Genomic DNA, 15,447 nt, shown 5'->3' on the forward strand with positions numbered 1-15,447 from the left:
ACCTTTCAATTTCACGAGTATCGAACTTTAAGAATTAAATAATTAAATTCTATGGTGCGAACTTTACAGTCACGAAATGTTTTGACCTCGATGTTGAAACCTGCTACTTATCTTCTTCTCGCGAAGCAATTAACAGGGGCGTAATTACCGTCGAGCAATTACGCTTGGCGCTGTGTTCGCGGCAAACGACGAAGGTAACGAGTGATGGAAGCCAAAAGATTCCCTCTCTGTTACGTTGCTTCCACTTAAAGAGATTAAAGGGCCTCGCTTGTCTGCCTTGCATTTTTTTTTCTCGTACGTGCCGCATAATTTTTCCGTTACGATTCCCATCGTCCTTGAATCCCGAAAGGTTATGCCAGTCGCTCGCTGTGACTCGTTGATAGCCAGATTGATACGAAACGAGATCTAATAAGAGCAAGTGCTCTTCCACGAGGAGAAATGACCGAAAATTATAATGCACATTGTTTGACGATTGAAAGAAAGGTATGTCGAGAGACAAACAGCAAAAAGAACCAGTTAATTTTCGATCGATGTAGGATCTTTGAGAACATGTATTTATTCGTTAAGAGCTCGCAACTCGGTGCCTGCGCGAGCTCTCAACGTAGAGGAAATATTCTGGTTCGCTCTCGATGTTTAAGAATAAGAATAATTCGTAAACACTGGAAGAGCACTGAACTCTTATCGTGTAGGACAAACTGAGCTATCAATGAGTATGCTTCTATCCTGAAATAGGATGCGTGATTCTTTTAGAAGAGGTGTCTTGCAATCCAAAGAGGGCACGAGAGAAAATTTTTAATGTAGAAAACTGTATGAGAGAATTTTTAACGTAGAGGACTATATCTATTTCTGTTTATTCGGAATTGTAGTTACCTTCATGTTATGATATTTGAAGTAACATAAAAATTAAACGTACATGTACGTGTCAGTATTTTTAGAGAGGTTTAGTTATATCATTGATCTCATTCGATGAAAGTTCTTATTTCGAATTAATTTTAAAGTATGACCAACTCGGGGAGTTTTTGTTAATACTTTCGTAAGTGTAACTGGTATTTTCGAAATCTATAAATAGCTTTTCTTCGAAGTCGTTGTACCGATATATTTTACGTTCATTGAATGTTGGAACTTATTCATTATATCTGTTAGAAACAAGTGCAAACGTGGATTAGACGTGAGAGAGCATTTTCACGCTGTTATTCACTAAGCGGATTAAAACGAAAACTACATAGAAGAGTTAATACCTACGTTTGCCGCACAATATCCTTCTATAACAATTGTTTATCGCTGACACAATGAATTTCAACCCGAGACGCGGTATCGTTAACTGAAAGAGCAATGAATGAACATCCTAAAAGTGTTATTCCACCAAACAACGTGTCTGTTGTTGAAAATCCATTCAAAGACACATCTTGACACGTCAAAATGACATCTTTTTAAACACTACTCCAAATTAACAATATTCTACCTCAAACACAGAAATATACGTTCCTCGACGAGCAATTACTCTTGAAATTGTTTAAAATGATATAACAGTCAAAATCAATGGTCATGAAACTTTTCTGTAGCTTCTCTTAAAAAGAGAAAGAATGTCAATAATAATGAATCAATTAATAATAACTCACCAACATTTTTCTAAATTAAAATTTTTCATTTACATCCTCCCTTGGACTGTAAGTCACCCTCCCTCCCCAAGGGTCGCGTTCCTCGCTTTCGAGAGCACTGGTTTAAATATTTTCAAAATTATACCGAGCGACTTCAGATGTCTAGAATGATAATACGCTGTATAAAATACATTTGGTAAGAAGTTTCGAACATGTTGAAACTTCACGAGAGTGTGAAGCAAGATTTATGAAGGAACAGCAGAAGAAATTGCGTTTTATCAAAACTTCATATAGGCATCGAGTGACGTCATTTTATATTTGCGAAGGTCAGTTCAGTTTCATAAAAGCGAAAGATAAAACGGTAGGAAGATAAAACCTGCAGAAATGGAGCAAACCGCAGTAAAGTGGATGACTGACGCTCCGCGAGCTCATCTTTATAAACTGTTGCCATTGCATGATTTTATTTGTATGTAAACGTCGCGGTTGTACGAGATATATATTAAAAATACGGTACCGTAGCCCACCGATAGGAGAAACTCAGCTTTAAGAAAAATTTCGTCCACCTGGAACTGAAAAGACACGGTAAGTGAAATAAGTCCGTTTAAAGCGGACGGGCTGATTATCACGATACCGTTTCACTTAAAATTTTACTCGAAACTTCACCGAGGACTATTAGCTCGACGTTCCCAGCGAGGAAAATGAAATTATAATTTCGAGTAGAATGTAATTCTCCTGCGACACTTTACCTTCGAAACTTATATAAAAGTCAGTTTACAATTATAATATTTCTTAAGTAAATCTTATCTGTCGTTCTTTCAAACTCGTCACTGTTACAAAACTCTTTAACCTCGTACATCGGAAGCACTCGCTATATTTCTAACGAGCATTAAAAAATAAATATTGAACAAAAACGAACTCTGAACTGATTTTCAAGTTTCTTAAAAATTTACAAACCGATGACGTCGACAACAGCGGTGAATAATTGATTTTTATCTCAATAGGATTTCTATCTTTCTTTCTTCTGCTTTCTTAACAGAATTCATTCAATGACATCGAATACGTTATTAAACAATACTGAAGTATTTAGGTAGCACAATTCTTGGCTCAATTTGTTTTTCTTTTCACGTAAATGTGTCAAGGAGAGTTCAAGGTCATCCTAGAAACAAATGCGATTACAAAGATACAACTGTGTCTTCTTCGTTCGTAACCTTGACCGATCTCGAGTAAACATGATTTCTGAATTCATCTATAATTAAACTACACGTGTGCACATTGAGCAAACCTATTCGCATAAAAGAAAAAATTAGTGACCTTGAAATCTCCTTGACACCATCTACGAAAGAACAAACCAAGCCAAAAGTCTACCCCCGAAGACACTTTGACTTGGTCTAACGACATACGTCGCTCAAATTCGACGAATTCTCACTAACTTCCAGTTGACGGTCACCGGTGACCAACAGCGAGCTTTGTTAAACATAATAAAGTTCACGAGGGAATTCTAGGTGAGATCTTCGGCTCGAGTGGTTGCGTCGTTTCTTCCACGGTGCAAAAGAAACGACGCGCTTGCGAGAGAGCTCTAAAAGAATCGCAATACTATAGAAAGGCGACCGACTCGCACAATGAACTCCTATTTTTTTATTTCTTTCGTCTTTTTTTTTTTACCTCCTCTTCCCCTCCCCCCTGCTTCTTCTCTTTTTTCTTCACGTCGGTCGATACGGTTCCGGGAGCCGGCCAGAGCCATCCACGGCGTTCTCACCCCCATTTTCTTTTTTTTTTTTTTCTCTTCTTGCCACGTTTCAGCTCGGCGTCGCAGCTCTCCGGCATGGAAGCCGAAGAGGAGACGAGCAACGAACGAGTGGCCACTTACAAAGTCGGTATGCTGGGCGCATCAGGGGTAGGGAAAACCGCCCTCACCGCCCAGTTCACCACCAGCGATTACATTTGCGCTTACGACACTTCTCTCGGTGAGTGCGAAGACGTATCCCGGTGCTTTCGCGAGAGCCACGAGAACACACCGAGCTTCACGGCGAAATTATCAAATAAATTTGAAACGTGGAACGCCGACGATGCTTCCCGCGAAGATCTCTTGTCTCTCGCGATACGGCGGGTTGGGCATCGCTTTGCGACGATGCTTCCCGCAAACGTACGCTAATTTCTGCTTTCGAGTGACGATTTTTTGCTTGCTCAACAGTAAGGAGGAATCGTGGGAGATTAAAGAAATAATGCTTTCTTTTCGTGGAGTGGTGGTAATCCCCGTTTTCGAGTAACAATTTCTATTCTTCGATCTGTAAAGAATTAAAATACTGTAACGAGGGGAAATTTTTGAGAATATTTATTTTCATAAAGATACGATCATTTTTGCTTTCGAGTGACAATTTTTATTTGCTCACCGGTAAGGAGGAATCGTGGGAGATTAAAGAAATAATGCTTTCTTTTCGTGGAGTGGTGGTAATCCCCGTTTTCAAGTAACAGTTTTCAATCTTTGATCTGTAGAGAAGGAGAATATTGTAACGATGGGAAATTTTTGAGAATATTTATTTGTTTGAGAATATGATCATTTTCGCTCACAAATGATAATTTTTATTTCCCCACCGGTAGGGAGGAATCGTGAGAAATTAAAGAAATAATGCTTTCTTTTCGTGGAGTGGTGGTAATCCCCGTTTTCAAGTAACAGTTTTCAATCTTTGATCTGTAGAGAAGGAGAATATTGTAACGATGGGAAATTTTTGAGAATATTTATTTGTTTGAGAATATGATCATTTTCGCTCACAAATGATAATTTTTATTTCCCCACCGGTAGGGAGGAATCGTGAGAAATTAAAGAAATAATGCTTTCTTTTCGTGGAGTGGTGGTAATCCCCGTTTTCAAGTAACATTTTCCATTCTTCGATCTGTAAAGAATTAAAATACTGTAACGACGAGAAATTTTGAAGAATATTTATTTTTGTAAAAATACAATAATTTTCGGTCACAAGTGACAATTTTTACTTTCCCCACCGGTAGGGAGGAATTGTGAGAAATTAAAGAAATAATGCTTTCTTTTCGTGGAGTGGTGGTAATCCCCGTTTTCAAGTAACAGTTTCTATTCTTCGATCTGTAAAGAATTAAAATACTGTAACGACTAGAAATTTTGAAGAATATTTATTTTCGTAAAAATATGATAATTTTAAAAATATGAAAGAAAGTTTCGTAATCGTAAGAAATTATCAAAAAAGATTCTTGCCCCCGAGATTAGAATGATTCCCGCTTTCAAGCGACAGCTTGAATTTCCAGTACTCGATCTATCTACGAAGTTTCATAAAAATCGGAAATTGTCAATTCGATGAGGTTCTTTGCCGGTGAATACCGTTAATTAATTTCCAACGACTATTTGAACTTTCCAATATCTGATTTGCAATTGTTTACCATGGATATAGAAACGTTCGGAGTCCGCAGTTATTAAAGTAACGTAATTTCCAGCGAAGCAAAGTTTCTTCCGTGAAGAGTATCGAGTCGAATGAAATTCAGCAGTTCACAGAACATTTCGAAGCCTGCGTTTAATACCTTCCAGAGTTTACTTTCATTCTGAAATTACCTATAACACGGTTGGTGCTCGACCCTTCGACTAGGTTCGATATCGCAATCACGAGTGATACAACAAACCTCAATATTTGAAGTTTACTCAGAAATCCTACACTGCTGGAAAACAATACCACTTGGTGCGTCAGTGGTTGTCATCATTAATCGTTGCAAAATTTAGGTCCCTCGTTATTTTGCAAAATGGAACGGTCTTCGTTTTGCTACAATATTAAAGAGATATTCCTAGAGAAAAAAAAAATTTGGAAATTATGCAAAACAAAAACCGTTCCTGTTTTTTTTCTGCTAATTTTTATTCATACTCGGAGTAATTAAACACAAAGTTTCGATTAATTATCTTCGGAGTTCGTCGAGGTAGAAACCACCCACGGACATCGTAAAAAAATTATTATAGTACGAATAAAAAAATGGCTACTGTATTACGCACAAAATAGCCACGCGAGATATTTAAAAATTTTCTGAATATCGATCGAAATTAATTTCGATTGCGTCAATGGAGATTTTACTGTACGCGACAAGGTAGCGTTCAATTCTCACCGCACCTAACCTCTAATAATTTGAAAGTCTCGACTCTTACCGCGACGTGCAGATTTCGCCATTTTGGAACGTACTTCGTGGATGGTCCTCTAATTAGGGGCTAACGTGCCGTGCTAAAGTTCACTTCGAGATGTTGAAATATGCATACTTCGCTAATCATCGGTGCATACTTCATCGAAGGGCGCTTAACGTCTGCATACTACGTGTACTTTGGGGAGTATAAAGTGTTATTGGAAAACGTACCTCTTGCACCAGGAACCTGGAACGCGGTTACATTGAAAGAACTTTTTAGTGCTTCGGACGACAGTCGAGGAAGACGGATCGAAAATAACCAAGGTAGCTCCAGGTAACTTCCATCCCCGGCTTAAGTACATTAAGTATCTTCTAATCGCCTGGAATCACTTAAAGTGCCAACGGTGGAAGGTCGAAACGATGAAATAACTAGTAGCACGTGTGTGGAACACGTTCGTATACTCGAGAACTGTGCCATCTTGTACAACTTGGTACGAATTTATCGAAACGAAAATAAGTAAATTTCAAAAAGTCTAATATAACGAATAAAGTGTACGATAAAGAAGTAACAAATATTAAGTTCATTTTCGCGTCACTTAAACAATCAATCGAGAGACAAAATTGTTTTACAGTAAAGTTTTCACCGTCTCGAAGCATCTGAACAATTGCTTGAATTTTCGTTTATAATTACTAGAGGAACGAATATTTGTACGTCTCGATGATTCGTGTTATTATTTTTTCTTTTTTATTTCATTTGCAAAAAATAACCTCGAGATTAACCGTCTAGATCAGAATGGTCATTTATCTCGAAACAACTGTAACGAATCGTCCGTTTGGATTTCTTTTTTTGTTTCTTTTTTTTTTTTCTTTTCACTTTTCTTCGTTGTTTCGGTGTCTCGTAATTTATCTTTATGGCGTCTAGACACCCTGCAGCAATGAAGCGACTTCTCGAAAGGACTCGCTGGTCGTAAACCGAATAAGTGACTCGTATTTATGGTCGATAGTGATTGCTCGTCGTACAAGCACCCACGAATGCAAATTACAACCGATGCTGTGCCGTGATTCGTACTCGTACGGGAACTGTTGGAAGAAGGTGATTTCGTTTACATCGGTGGGTACTGAATGGTCGAATAATGATGATTGTCCGCGAACCGCGAATAGCATTTCCTCTCGCGATAGATGGCTTTTCATTTCCAGGAAAATCAGGAAGCACGGTAAACATAATTCCCTCGGGGTTGCTCGCTTGCAAAGAAGTGCAGGAAGCGATTCGAATAGTGCAACTATTAAAATCAAGATTTTTAATAGTACAACTATTAAAATCAAGATTTTTAATAACACAACCGATGCAATTACCTACAAGTATTTTTCCACTCGTTACGATTATTTTGTACATAAATTGTAGAGAATAGTATAAATCTGATTACAACGTAGATTCGTATATCACTCTTTTCCTTGTAGTTGTACTTTGAGTTTTATTTATTACTTATGTTACTGCTTTACAACTAGATAAGATAGTTAATAGATTGTAAACAAGGGAACTCGTAAAATTACAATCGGTCCTTGTAAGTTGAGAACCGGATAAATTACAAAAATATCCGGTGCAATTTTACTATTTTTAATAATAAAATCGAGTTTAAGTCTAACTTATCGTAAATCTAAAGAAGAATTACACAAAAGTTACTTTGAACATATGTTAACGTTCGGTCAATAAATTTGTTACGTTCTTTAACTATTCTTCAAATATTATATAATTTTTGTATATCTTTGCAGTAATGTACGGCGAGGATGACCTAAGTATTCCTTTCACAATTTTAAGGATAGCTTTTAACCTTTGAACACGAATGAAAAAAATATGTACTGTTCTGTATATAAACACGATGCTCCTAATGAATAAAAAAGCAGTTTCTCGACCGTACTTCTACATTTGCCTTTCATCGTACCCAAATCTGACACGATCCCAAATTCATCTTACTTATCCCTTTTCGAAGGCATTGAAAATACATCCAAGATCGAAACGTTTATTGTTACAAATGGTAATAATATTTTCGTACATTTAGGAAGAAATTTATAACAAAAGAAAAAGATATAAAATTCTTGTTGCGTCGATTCTAAATTCATCTTATTTGTCCCCTTTCGAAACAGACATTAAAAATACATTCAAAATCGAAACGTTCATTGTTATAAACGGTAATAATATTTTCATACATTTAGAAAGAAATTTGTAACAAAGAGAAAAGCATGTAAAATTCTTTAAATTCATCTCATTTGTCCCTTTTCGAAGCAAACATTAAAAATACATCCAAGATCGCAACGTTCATTGTTATAAATAGTAATAATATTTTCGTACATTTAGGAAGAAATTCGTAACAAAGAAAAAAGCATGTAAAATTCTTTAAATTCATCTCATTTGTCCCTTTGCGAAGCAGACATTAAAAATACATCCAAAATCGAAACGTTCATTGTTATAAACGGTAATAATATTTTCGTACATTTAGGAAGAAATTTCTAACAAAAGAAAAAGATATAAAATTCTTGTTACGCTACTTCCTGGAATTCGAAACGATCGAAAGGGTTCGTCCACCCCGATAAACGAGATGTAAAGTGAGAGTTGAGAAACCAACACCGGAGGTACCTGAAAGAAAGTTAGTTGAGACTAGGTTTCAGCACACATTGATAGCCACGTTTGACGCTCGAAGACCGGAAGAGGTCAGGAGTCTTTCGATTAAGCGCAAATATAGTCACTCGGTTCGTTAACTCCCCGCCCCGTTCACTCGATGGATCCTCTTCAACGCCGTGTTCGTTGTTGCGCGACAGCGACGACGAAATTGACATTAATTTCCTGTCAGCGAGACCATTTTCATTAGGATGTGCGCGATTCTTGTGCGAAAAAAAAACGAGATCGATCACTATCGCGCGTCGAAATTCCTAATGGAAAACGTGCAGGAATAATGATAGCTCGCGATAACAAGTGACAATGTTATATTTTTCACGACTAAAAGTAAAAATAAATTCCCCCCTTCTTTGTGACTTTTTTACTGAATTTTTTTACGGCCACGATGTATCAAAATATTCGTAATCTTTCTCGTGAAATTCTATAATTTTATGCAGTGCAATAGTTTGAACACTTTTTTTATTTAAAACGGACATCGTCTTTTCAATACCTGCAACGAAAGAGAATAGAGAATAACAATTATGTACAATGCAATGGTTTGAACACTTTTTGTATTTAAAATGGAAAATCGTCTTTTCAATACCTACTTCGAAAGAAAATAAGTAAGATGAATTTAAGATCGTGTCAGTGTTGAATACGATGAAAGGGAAAAATAGAAAAACGATCGAGAAACTGCTTTTTTATTCACTAGGAATATCGTCCAATTGACAATCTCTAATTTGCATCCTTTTTGCAGAACATATTTTTTTTATTCGTGTTGAAGAGAAGGTTGAAAACTACCCTTAAAATCGTGAAAGGAATACTTGGTTAAATACCACTAACTAATGTAGATAAAATACCAATTGTATCGAAAACTAATGTAACTAAAAAGTAACGTTGATTGAGAAACAAATTTGTTTTTTGAAAAAATTTTTTTGGAGTACATATTTGTCTCATTCATGTCGAAGAGAAGATCGAAAACTACCCTTGAAATTATAAAAGGAATACTTAGTTAAATACAACTGACTAATGTAGATAAAATATCGTCTGAATCGTTAACTAATGTAGATAAAAAATAATATCGATTGAAAAACAAATTTGATTTTTGAACAAATTTTTCTTCCACAATTCCAACCAATGTTTCTGTAATCATTCTACAATCAGTATGGAGAAGAAAAGAGATCTGTACGTAATTAAATAATATTTGCACAATTTTAAATTCGATCGTAGCGTAGAAAAAAGAGGGCTGATTTTCTAATCAGCGCAGTGCTTTGTTGTGTTATCGGGTTTTGATTCCGATCTCGCTTTATTCCCTCGCTCATTAGACGGACGTAAATTTCCTGCACTAAATCGGAATTTCGCTGCTCACGTAAAAGGAACTTATCAACTTACGAGCAAGACATTCTCCTAATGATCTCCGTTTACCTTGGCCGCTGCGCTTAATGGTCCTTCCAGTTTCACGAGTCAATGGCAAAGCAAACTATGCGAGCGCAGGTAGCGCTCGTAAAAAGTCTCGTAAACGAGACATACGCATACGTACTCGAGAAATATTGGATTGCGTGATAAGCTCGTTCGAGGCTCGACTGGGTACGGTTTTGCGAATTTTATCTCGACGCGTTGATTCCGACAACTTATATATTTTCGAGTAACAGTCGAAAAAATAGATCAATTACAATTATTTTACAATCTGGACGAATAATTTATTAAAACGTTTGCCATCCCAGATTTTGTACCGTTTTCAGTGTACAACGAATTGGTCGATCTGAACGAAATAATAGAAACAAAAAAAGAAAGTATAGAAAAAATTACACATCGATACGAAAATTTTCGTGAACTTACGTCGAAAGTAAAATTAGGTTAAAATTGAAACGAAAGAGTACTGTTTCGTAACTATTACGTTTATCATTTTCGTAATATATACTTTCATGAATTTCTTTATACAATATTACATTGAAGAGAGCTAGCAAACGGCAAAGTATCGAGAGAATGAATAAAAATACCGTCACTCCGAAAATTGTGCTTCCATTACCGGAAAAATTTACATATTGATACACTGTTTTCCATACACGTATGTACCAGGAGCGAAATAAATTACGAATATCACCCGGTCGAGGATTGAGGTTATGTCGCTTGAACCGTGCACTCGTTCGCGCATGCGCAACGCGCAATGTGCGATATCTTATTCCACCTTTCGTAAAACCCATTACGATTTATCCTGTTTTGAACAGAAACCGGTTTTAATTTACGTTCGTGTACCGTTTGTTCGTTTCAAGGGAAGAGAGAGTCTTCCGTTCGCTGAATAAACACGAGGAAAGTCTTTTCACGATCATCTACGAAACTCCGGGGTCGAAACCTTGTATCGGGATAAAGGAATCCGATTCCCAGACATTGTAAGATATTTTCGATGTTACTTTAACGTTCTTCTTTACGGTCGGTACGAGTTCCATACGCGTCTATACGGGACGCGGACCTTATTTTTCCTCGTTACCCCGTTTCCTTGGGTCCGCCGTGAGCCCCGTGTGTTCCGCGTCCATTTTCCGATCGCGTATGCAATAACCAACGTCCGGGTTTTCCTTTACGAGGAAATTTCCGAGGGAGAAGAACCAACGTGCTCGATGATCGTTTCGCGATTCCTCGAACGACCTGATTTCGTCGAGCTCGTTTCGGAAAAAAAAGGAAAAAGAAGAAAAAAGCAAACGAAAAAGCAATCTTTCCAACGAAAAATAAAGAACGCGTAAAAATGAACGTAAATAGAAATTTCTACCGAGCCGGATGGAGAATTTTTAGGTTATTTCGCCGAGCGTGCAACATTTCACGACTCGACGATCGAACGACGAAACACGACGCGAGATTTATGACAATTTTCCACGTGAAATGTGATCGCGTATCACGCTGAAACGGGAATTTATGGTTTATCTTCCACGCTGTTTTTTCATCTACATGCATGAACAATTATCGTAACATCGATTATAACTCCATGCGAGACACAAACGCGATCAGTATGCATGAAAATGTGAAACGAGTCCTCTTTGAGAATGTTTTTTTTTTTTTCTGAAAAGTAAGCGCGTATATCGTGATTTTCGTGAATGTAAAATTTATCACTGGTCGAAATTTTCGAAAATTGAAACATTTTATTAGCTGCTTCCTTCTTTTTTTTTAATATTCGAGAAACCGTATTTTTCACGTCGCGAGAAATACTCTAGATATGGGAAACAATGTAAAAAAAGAGGATATCGTTTTCAAACTCAACATGAATATCTCGTAGACGCATTAGCGAGAAAGTTATTACGCAGACGTGGCCATTGTATAAATCGTAGTACGGACGAAGTAATTTGTAACAGTTTCTCCTCGACTACGAAACAGCGAAAATCGTCGAAATTGGCTTTCATTATCCTCCATTCTTTGTGTTTCATTAATCCGAGTCCTGGCAATAAAATCGGAAACGTAATTATTTCTATATTGTGACTCCATTCGCAGAATTTTTATACGCGTTGGATAACATATCGATACAAAATAAATTTATAATTTTCAAAATAGTTATTTAGGAAACATGATCGAATAGAAGCAAATTAATAAAAACATTTTATATTCCCAATGAAAATTCTTATACGAGTATAATTTATTTCCCAAATTTTGTGATATTTATTTCGTATAATAATTTTCTGAAATTAATTTGTACAGAATTTATTTCTCGTTGTTGCAGTATTTAGATCGCAGTTAAATGTGTACTCCTTTAACATTTGTTTTACAATTGTATTCTGCTGTTGAAGCACATAATTAGGAGTTACAATTAGATAAATAAATGTAATCATTAACAGTCACAAAGTGTGGCTTTCCTTCCATTACTGCAGCTCGTTAAAAATTATATTCGCGTATACACGTTGCATTTTTACTCGTGGGGATGTATTTTAAAAAATGTAGAAACTTCGAGATATACAAAAATTAACGATTCACTTTGAATGTTTGCGGCTAACACATAAAATATGATTCTATGTACTGCGTTCCATTGAAAAATAATTTGGTACATACTTCTCTACAAATATTTATTTTTAATATAGGTATACGAAGCTGCCTGTTTGATATTGTTATGGTCACTGTGATATTTAACACGCACACCACTCCACAATGAAAATGCTTCTGTAACATAATGCGAAGGGGTGACCACCCTTATCTCTTGGAGCCAGACCTGCAAACGCTACCGCGTCTCCAGCCCTTTGAGCCGAAGTATCGATATTCACTTTATATAGTCCATATTAAAACTACTAGAGAATAAATTCTATCGCCGTAATAACGTTTCCTTTGTCCAACCTCTCTGTATAATACAGTTGCAAAGTATAACGAGAACTTAAATTAAAATTGCATCTGTATCAAAAGAGAATAATATAGCACTGCTCTTATTCGGCAAATAAAAATTTATGAGATTAATAAGTACGTGATAAACTCGCTTATAAATTTCATCCCTCGAAAGCGTGCTGTTAAAAGTTTGTTAACAATTAACATTTGAGAGCACGTTATAATTTAGCGACACACGGACGATTTTATCACGCATTTTGTGATTTAAACGCGTCGATGTACTGTTAAAATAATTTTCCATTCGAATTGTATTTTTATCAAATCGGTTTTCATCGAGTCAACGTAGTAAATATATTTCTGATATACGTATGTATACCGTCCCTCAAAACTTTCGAACACCCCTCGATCTATTAATAAACGAAGGTTTTTCGTCCGTACGCAAAAACGTTTTATTGCAAATATTGTTCTTACGCGTTAATTTGGGAATTCTTTAAAGATAATTTAAAATGAAAATTATAATTGTACTTGGACTTTTACCGCAACGAGTTGGCATTTATTTATAAAACATTAACGAAGTCGAAGCAGAAATGATCAAACCGAGAGAGGATTTTGTCAAGGTTTCATGTTTTCCTAAAACCTATTTGTAATATGACAACAGTTTTGATCCGGAATCATAGCTAAGTAATATCCTTTTAATATGTATGAGTTTAATATTTATCATTACAACTTTTATATTACATCATGGCTAAGTAATATCCTTTTAATATGTATGAGTGCAACTTAGAATAAAACAAGTGTGTGGGCATAAAGAAACTTTATTACTCTGGAACAGAGGATGTCACAACCATTTGCTCAGCAATGTTTATTTATAAAGTAATGTTCGTCGACTCTTTAAAATATGACCTTGAAAATTTTGAAAAAAATGCCTTGAAAAACTCCGGACGATTGAAACGATGAATTATTACGCGCAAAATGAAATAAAAAATTTAACTTGCCCGATCGAAAATGTTGAAAATCGAAATATTTCCCTAAAAACTGGCATTTTGGTTCGGGTTACTAACGAACCTTTTAGTTGCACCATTTTTAGAAAATTTACGAATAAACTGACGTCAAAAGAAAAAACCATAAATACCCAAATATTAATCCGTACAATTAAGAAATTTTTATTTTTAAATTTTCCTGTACTTACAGAGTACTTCAATTTTCGATCAAAGCTTCTGCTAAGATAAACTGAAGAAGAATTTATTTTACACGCGAAAATAACAATTAGGGCACATTTGTGAGTGTTCGAGATGACCAGAATCCAATCTAAAACGTTCAACGTGTTAATACGTTTACATTTGACCTTCGAACGACGTATTGGAACACTACGCATCCGAGAAGAATGCCGGCGGCATTCTTCTCAGAGGTGAACAGTACATTTTCCACAAGCAAAGTGCAAAGCTTCAATTTCCTCGATGAACCTGCTCTTTTTGCTTCGGTTGAACGATTAAATAGAAAAATTGAAGAGTATTCCTTATTTAAAATGTTAAGCTGTTCGAATTTGTTCTAGATGAGGAGTACGGGCAAAAGAACGTGTCCGTGATGCTCGATGGGCAAGAAACAGAACTGGAAATCATCGATCATCCGGCGGCAGAAATGTCGGTGAGCACAAGGTCTAACAATATCTACGCTACACAAGAACCCACTGTTACCATTCGATTATGTAAACTCCATTTTGTACTTTCCTCTCGTCTTATTTCCTGCCTGCTAGATATCTATCCTCAAATTCGTAGTTTCGTAACAAACGGATTACTTCGCTTTGTTTAAAAGCCGAGTTCGTCTCGAGTGAACGTTGGCGTTATCCTTGTTTCGTAATACTCGAAATTCTATTATAAATTTAGCTTGCCACAAAACAGAAAACAATTTAATATGATCACTACCGTTGTTCAGTTGGAGATATATCCATCACAGATCTACATTCGTAGTCACAGTAGTTTTATTATAAAAACAAACATCGATAGAGTATACACATTAATCAAGTACAAACAAAGTTTATCGAACAAATTAACTGAATATTCTGAATTTTATAATACACACGTAACACCGGTTTTCGTGTTACACACCTTCGTTATAAATTAATCGTATTAAAAAGTACGTTTTTTACCAACAGATAATTTTTTCAGAAAGGAAACTTCCACAATTTCTCTGAAGAAAACGTAATCCCTAAACTTCGATTAGAAGAACTCGAGTTCTCGATACTTTTTCAAATTGTAGCGCGAAAAATAAAAATATTCGTTAACGCGTCGGTGTAATTATTATTTCGTAGTATCGTCAAGGATAGTAACGTTGTTTAAATGTTTACGAGCGTTGAGCTTCGTTTCTTGCAAACACTTTAAAAAAAACGTAAGTTCAAAGTGTCGGTCACCAGTGACCACCGTGGCATTTAACGTGCTAAGTCTCCATGTCCGTTCCTTCTTCGAGCACGCACATGCTCATGCAATGGGGCACACTTTTTCTTATTGCGAGCTCTCTCCCTTTCCTGATAATCGTTTTATCGCGTGACCAAGTTTCAAAGATACATCGATGCTGTCGCCACGACTTTCCGCGAAATATTACTAGGTCGCTATTTTATTTCTTAACTCGGTTGAACTTCGTAAACGTAACAGCGTGAAACGAGGCGGCTAATAACGGCGTGACTTCGAAGGAAGCTTTGATGTTTACAACTCTTCGAACACTTGGGAACTTAATTCGGATCTTTATCTTTAGACGGTTCGCTCAGTGGCACCGATTCGTGTCGAG

At 36.3% G+C, this 15,447-nt stretch overlaps 1 protein-coding gene across 2 annotated transcripts in view; it reads left to right on the plus strand.

Moving 5' to 3' along the window:
* Positions 1-15,447, plus strand: part of LOC143148148 (uncharacterized) — a 62,759-nt gene that overhangs the window by 39,942 nt on the left and 7,370 nt on the right. For both annotated transcript variants that reach the window (XM_076314112.1, XM_076314121.1), the window contains 2 exons: positions 3,399-3,562; positions 14,219-14,310. In XM_076314112.1, coding sequence (XP_076170227.1) covers positions 3,399-3,562; positions 14,219-14,310 — 256 coding nt within the window. The remainder of the gene's footprint in view (positions 1-3,398; positions 3,563-14,218; positions 14,311-15,447) is intronic.

The sequence above is a fragment of the Ptiloglossa arizonensis genome, chromosome 1, assembly GCF_051014685.1.
Source record: "Ptiloglossa arizonensis isolate GNS036 chromosome 1, iyPtiAriz1_principal, whole genome shotgun sequence".
Lineage (NCBI taxonomy): Eukaryota > Metazoa > Arthropoda > Insecta > Hymenoptera > Colletidae > Ptiloglossa > Ptiloglossa arizonensis.